Consider the following 4,967-nt stretch of genomic DNA (forward strand, 5'->3'; position numbering starts at 1 on the left):
GGCCCATCTCCCTTCCATGGGGGTTACCAAAACATTTGTTTCTCTTTAAAAGAGAACATCAATATTAATAAATGCTTGGCCTCCGCCTCGGGTTTCCTGCCCTGTTTTCCCGACAAAAATCCTCTTTGGGGAGCCCCCTGGGTTGGTCTCAACCTCAGGACCAGCGCTCAGCTCTCCCTCCATAAAACGGTGGTTCCTAAATATTTCAGGGCCCCAGGGAGGAGCCGCCTCCCGATGGCCCAGGTCGACCATGGAGGTGATTATAGCTTAAATGACTCGCCCGGGGAAAGAGCGACTGGCGACGGCGCCGGAGGGGGACGCGAGCGGGCCTGGTACCTGAGGGCACGGTGTTTCGGTCACAGACCGCGTCCTTGAGTAATTTGTCTCGGATTTCCCAGCTGAACATGCCCGGGTTCTCTCGCTTGTATTCCTCAATTTTCTTCTCCACGTCAGGCGTCGTCACCTGCTTTAAGAGAACAGGCAGGCAGGTGTTGCGGCCCAGTCCACTGGGCGAGCCAGAGGCGCCTTCCTGCGCCCCCTGGGCAGGGCCCCCTTGTTAGCAGAGGGGTCCCAGCTCTCTAAGGCAGTTGACCCTTAGGGAGGGCCTGTCAGAAAGTCATCCCACCCCAAAGCAAGCCCGATACCCTCCTCCTCCCCAGCTAAGCTCGGACAATCAGGATAAATGAAAAAGAGGTGTGCCGTTTCTGATCCCTGGAAATACAGAAAGGCAATTTCTTATACAACATCAACACGAAAATGAAACTAAACAAAAAGAAATGCTTGAAAGAGGAGCAGAGAAATCAAATCAGACCCGCAACTTTCCCTTCTCCAAAGGAGCGCCAGATTTTAGCTAAAGTGAAGAGCAGAGTGAAATGCAGACGGTGAGTATCTATGTTTTCAAGAATTAGAGCAGATAACAAATAGGCATAATTGGAGAAACTGGCTCTGGATTTTTTTCCAATTTAAAGAGTTTCCAGAGATTCTTAGAAAGGTTGTAAGGGGCCCTGAGGAGGCAGGAGAAGAGGAGGGTGTTCAGAAGTCTTAAGTTTACCAGAACTCTCCTTTTGATGTTGCCCTGTGGCAACTAGAAAACTCTATTGCATTTTCCTCACATCCAAAAGGCAGCCCTGATGCAACCCCCTCCCACTCAGCCCTTGCCAGTAAGACTCTCTCTCTTTTCTTTTTATAAAGGGAACCAGACTCATTTGAGGATAGCACCAAACTGCTTTTTAAAAGCCAAATCAGGGGCTCACTACAATGAAAACACATCACTCAGCTTTTGACTCCTTGAAGACAATTTGGACTGGAAGAGACTGGGGACGGGAGCTGGGAAAGCAACCCTGAAAAAAGCAGAGGCTCCTAAGATTAGTTTTGGGAAGGGCAGTGCAGTGGGTGGGAGCTGGGGAGATGCTTGAGGAAGAAACCAGCAACAAGTGGACACAGACCGATTGGTGGTTGCCTATCAAAATAATGTGTTGAGGAATTACGAGATTCAGGGCATTTAAAAATGCTATATTTTATTTACACAAGGGCTGGCTTTTTCCCTTGCAGTGGTTCTCAACCTTCTGGCCCTTTAAATACAGTTCCTCATGTTGTGACCCAACCATAAAATTATTTTCGTTGCTACTTCATAACTGTAATGTTGCTACTGCTATGAATCGTAATGTAAATATCTGATATGCAGGATGGTCTTAGGCGACCCCTGTGAAAGGGTCGTTTGACCGCCAAAGGGGTCGCGACCCACAGGTTGAGAACCTCTGCTAGTGTTTATCAAGGAATCTCGGTTTCACACACTCCTCCCCAGACTTGAAAAATAACTTCTCCTTGGAAAGTCCCAGAGGGCACCCCTTGCCTTGCCCCCAGCCTGCTCTTCCCTAACCGGGAGACCGCAGGCCCAGAAGCCTCCGGAGCCGGCGCCTGCTCACCTTGGGCTTGCTGCCGCCAATGGCACCCGGCCGGATGGAGCCGGTCTCCTGGTACCTGCACAGGATCTTAGAGACGCAGCCGTGGGACACGCGCAATTGGCGGGAGATGACGCAGGGCCGGATCCCGTGGTGGGCCATCTCCACGATCTTGTGGCGGATATGGTTGGGCAGCGGCCTGCCGTTGATAAACACACCGCCCAGCTGGTTGACTCGGCCCTGGCCGAGGGGGGTGGACACTGGGGGCAGAAGGTGAAAAGAAAGGCAAAGGGAAAGTCATTTCAGGGGAATTGGGAGCAGCCACCGGGAGGATGTGCCTCTAACTTCGCGCTCTTTGGGCCAATCCGAATGTTACAGTCTCAGCAATGAAACGGCTCCTATCCAGCTTCCGGCCCCAGGTCCCTTTTCAATCACGTTTGTTCAAACTATTAAGCAATTCAGGGCCACATAATCTTGTGTGGAAGGAACAACCAGGGCAAATAACTTGTCCCAGAGAAACTATCTTCCCTTTCCGCCCAGGTGAAGTGGCAGCTCTGGGGACCGGGTGACCCTGTGGCTGGCACAACGTGTATCTTGTTCCAGAAACAGCCTCCTGGCAGACAGTTCACCCCGGCTTCAGCCTTCTGGACTCTGCTCACACCAAACCCTGTCCAAGTAGGCCTGCTCCCTTCCCAGGGGACTTGAAGGCGCTCAGAGCCTTTGGGATTTCCAGCTAAGAATGCAGTAGCCAAGGATCAAAGAGGGTCCCAAAAGGAGGCTGCAGGTGGCAGGCGTGTCACCTGTTACATCTGGGGACAGGGACAAACCGGATCTGCTCGCAGGCCCCCCTTGCCTCCAGCCATGCCCTGGGTGTTACATTCTACTCTGGACCGAGGTCGGAAGGTAGGAGCCACCGACCCGCATCCCCGCTGGGACGCCCCAACCTCTCAAACTGTCAGGACTAGGGCTTGCAAAACTTCCTGTGTCCCCGGAATTCCCAGAACCTTCCAGCTGACTTTGTCAGTTTCCCAAACGGCTTATGGAAACTTCAAGATGCCGCTGAAGGAGAGTGAAACTCAATAAATAATTAATACTAAACATCGCAAGCGCGAGGGAGGTCGCAGGGCCTCGCCGCCACAACTGTGCATAGGCAAGACAATTTCCCCGGAACTTGACAAGAGCTTAGCAAATATGGGCAACGCCAGGACAATTTTGAAGCTCCTTTGAGTGAACAAAATACGGAGAAGTTGCTTTCTGGTGCTCGGAAGCCCGTTCATCCCCTCGGCACCAAGGCTTTTCCAAAACAGCCGGGCAAAGTGGACGCGCCTGGCGCAGGCCTGGCCGCCAAGCTCGGAAAGGGCTTTCGTAGAGAACCGCGCTCCGTTTACAGAGAGGAAATCGGGTGCTGATGTCGCCCCCACTCCGTCCCGGGGTGGGGTGCCCAGGGAAGGGGGTCCCTGGATCGCTCAAGGAGCCTGCGGAGACCCGGGTAGAGGGAGCAGCCCGGGCCCAGCCCCGGATCCGCGCGCTGCGGAGGCCCTCGCTTACCTTCCAGCGGGAACCCGCTGCGCGGATAGTTCTGCCCCGGGCCCGGCCGCATCATCCTGGGCACAGCTCCGGCCAGCGTGGTCATCCTGCGGGCAGCTTCGTTTGGAAATGATATCCAGGTACAGGCGAGATAGGAAGGCGAGCGAAGCGCTGGTCACCCTCGGGAACTCCCCGGGCGCGCGGAGAGCCCCTCCCCAAAGAGGCTGGAGACGGAGGGAGGGCCGTGGGGAGGGGGACTGCTCGCTTCTAGTCCAGGGAGAGGCTCGAGGAGGAACCAGGCCGGGAAGCCCCTGAATCCAGGATCTCGAGCCCAGGGTGGGAAAGTTTACTGGGAATCTGGGCGAGTGGCCCCGCGCCTGGGACGCTGGGGAGGGGTCTCGGGCGCAGCGACGAGCCAGGGAAGGGGGTGGGGCCGGGAGCACGGCCGGCCGGAGTCTCTTCCTGTCGTGACAGCGAGTGCGGGGATCCAGGCTCTTGAGCCTTTATTAGTTCTTTCACCCAAAGCTTGGTCAAGAGCCCTGAGCTGCGATTGGCCGACGGGGAGACCGTCCCGGGTGGCGGAGACACGCGCTGATTGGGCGACAGCGGCCACTTTCTCTTCCCATCCCCGGCGGTGCCGAGACCTTGGCCGGCCCCAAAGGGACCCGCGCTGCGCCCCTTCCCCAGGAGAGAAGGATGGACTCGTAGAAACTGGGAGAGAGCGCCTGAGGGAGGTGACAGCTGCTGCGAGTAGGGAGGGGTCCCTCTCTTTCCGTCTCTGTCACTCTATGTGTTTCTCTCCTTGGCTGTCTATTTCTCTGTCTCTTTGTCTCTCTCAGTATCTCTGTGTGTCTGTCTCTGACTCTATTCTCTCTGGGTGAGTATGTCTATGTTTTCTGCCTGTGGGGCGCTCTCTCTCTCTCTCTCTCTCTCTCTCACACACACACACACACACACACACACTTGGCTTGCTGCCACTGGAGGGGGCTCAATTCCATAAGAAGGCACTGGGAACCCCCAGACATGTGTGGCCTTCCTTCCTCTGGTCAATGCCCCTTGGCCTAGGCTTGTTCAGGGGTTCTCCCAGGAGGAGTCCAGGCTGTGCTGACCGGTTCTTTTGTCTTCTCCGCCGGGAGCGGGGGCGGGGGTACTGTGCAGCCCAGCAGAGGTGGGGAGGAGGCCGCAGTCGATGGCTGGGGAGGAGAGGAGAAGAAAAGGGTCTCCTCTTCTTGATTGAAAAACCCGGTCTGCAAAAGCCCAGCTCTAAATCTCAATGTATAGATTCCCAACACGCAGGCAGAACTGCGTCTATACGTTCAGGTTTTGCCCGGCTGCAGCGTTTGTTCTCAGGAATTTATTATGGTATTCAGGCTAAACTGCTGGAAAAATAAAAGGAGCGGAGTCTTGGCTAGGAGCTGAAGTGTCCCCAGCAGGATATGACGCCAGGAGTGTTGTAAAGACTGTCTGTCCTCAGAGAAGGTACCATTGTGCATAGCCTTTTATTTATAACTTGGTAAGTGCCAGCGAACTCGCCTCCTT

General features: G+C 55.1%; 1 protein-coding gene across 1 annotated transcript in view; it reads right to left on the bottom strand.

Annotated features, from left to right (window-relative positions):
• PAX3 (paired box 3) overlaps nucleotides 1-3,907 on the bottom strand; it is a 95,449-nt gene extending 91,542 nt beyond the window's left edge. Inside the window, exons 1-3 of the mRNA XM_023761773.1 lie at nucleotides 3,450-3,907; nucleotides 1,926-2,161; nucleotides 337-466 (exon numbers count right to left, since the gene is read on the bottom strand). Coding sequence (XP_023617541.1) covers nucleotides 337-466; nucleotides 1,926-2,161; nucleotides 3,450-3,534 — 451 coding nt within the window. The 5' untranslated portion in view covers nucleotides 3,535-3,907. The remainder of the gene's footprint in view (nucleotides 1-336; nucleotides 467-1,925; nucleotides 2,162-3,449) is intronic.
• Nucleotides 3,908-4,967: the final 1,060 nt, after the last annotated feature.

This window comes from Myotis lucifugus, unplaced genomic scaffold (assembly GCF_000147115.1).
Source record: "Myotis lucifugus unplaced genomic scaffold, Myoluc2.0 scaffold_3, whole genome shotgun sequence".
Taxonomy (NCBI): domain Eukaryota; kingdom Metazoa; phylum Chordata; class Mammalia; order Chiroptera; family Vespertilionidae; genus Myotis; species Myotis lucifugus.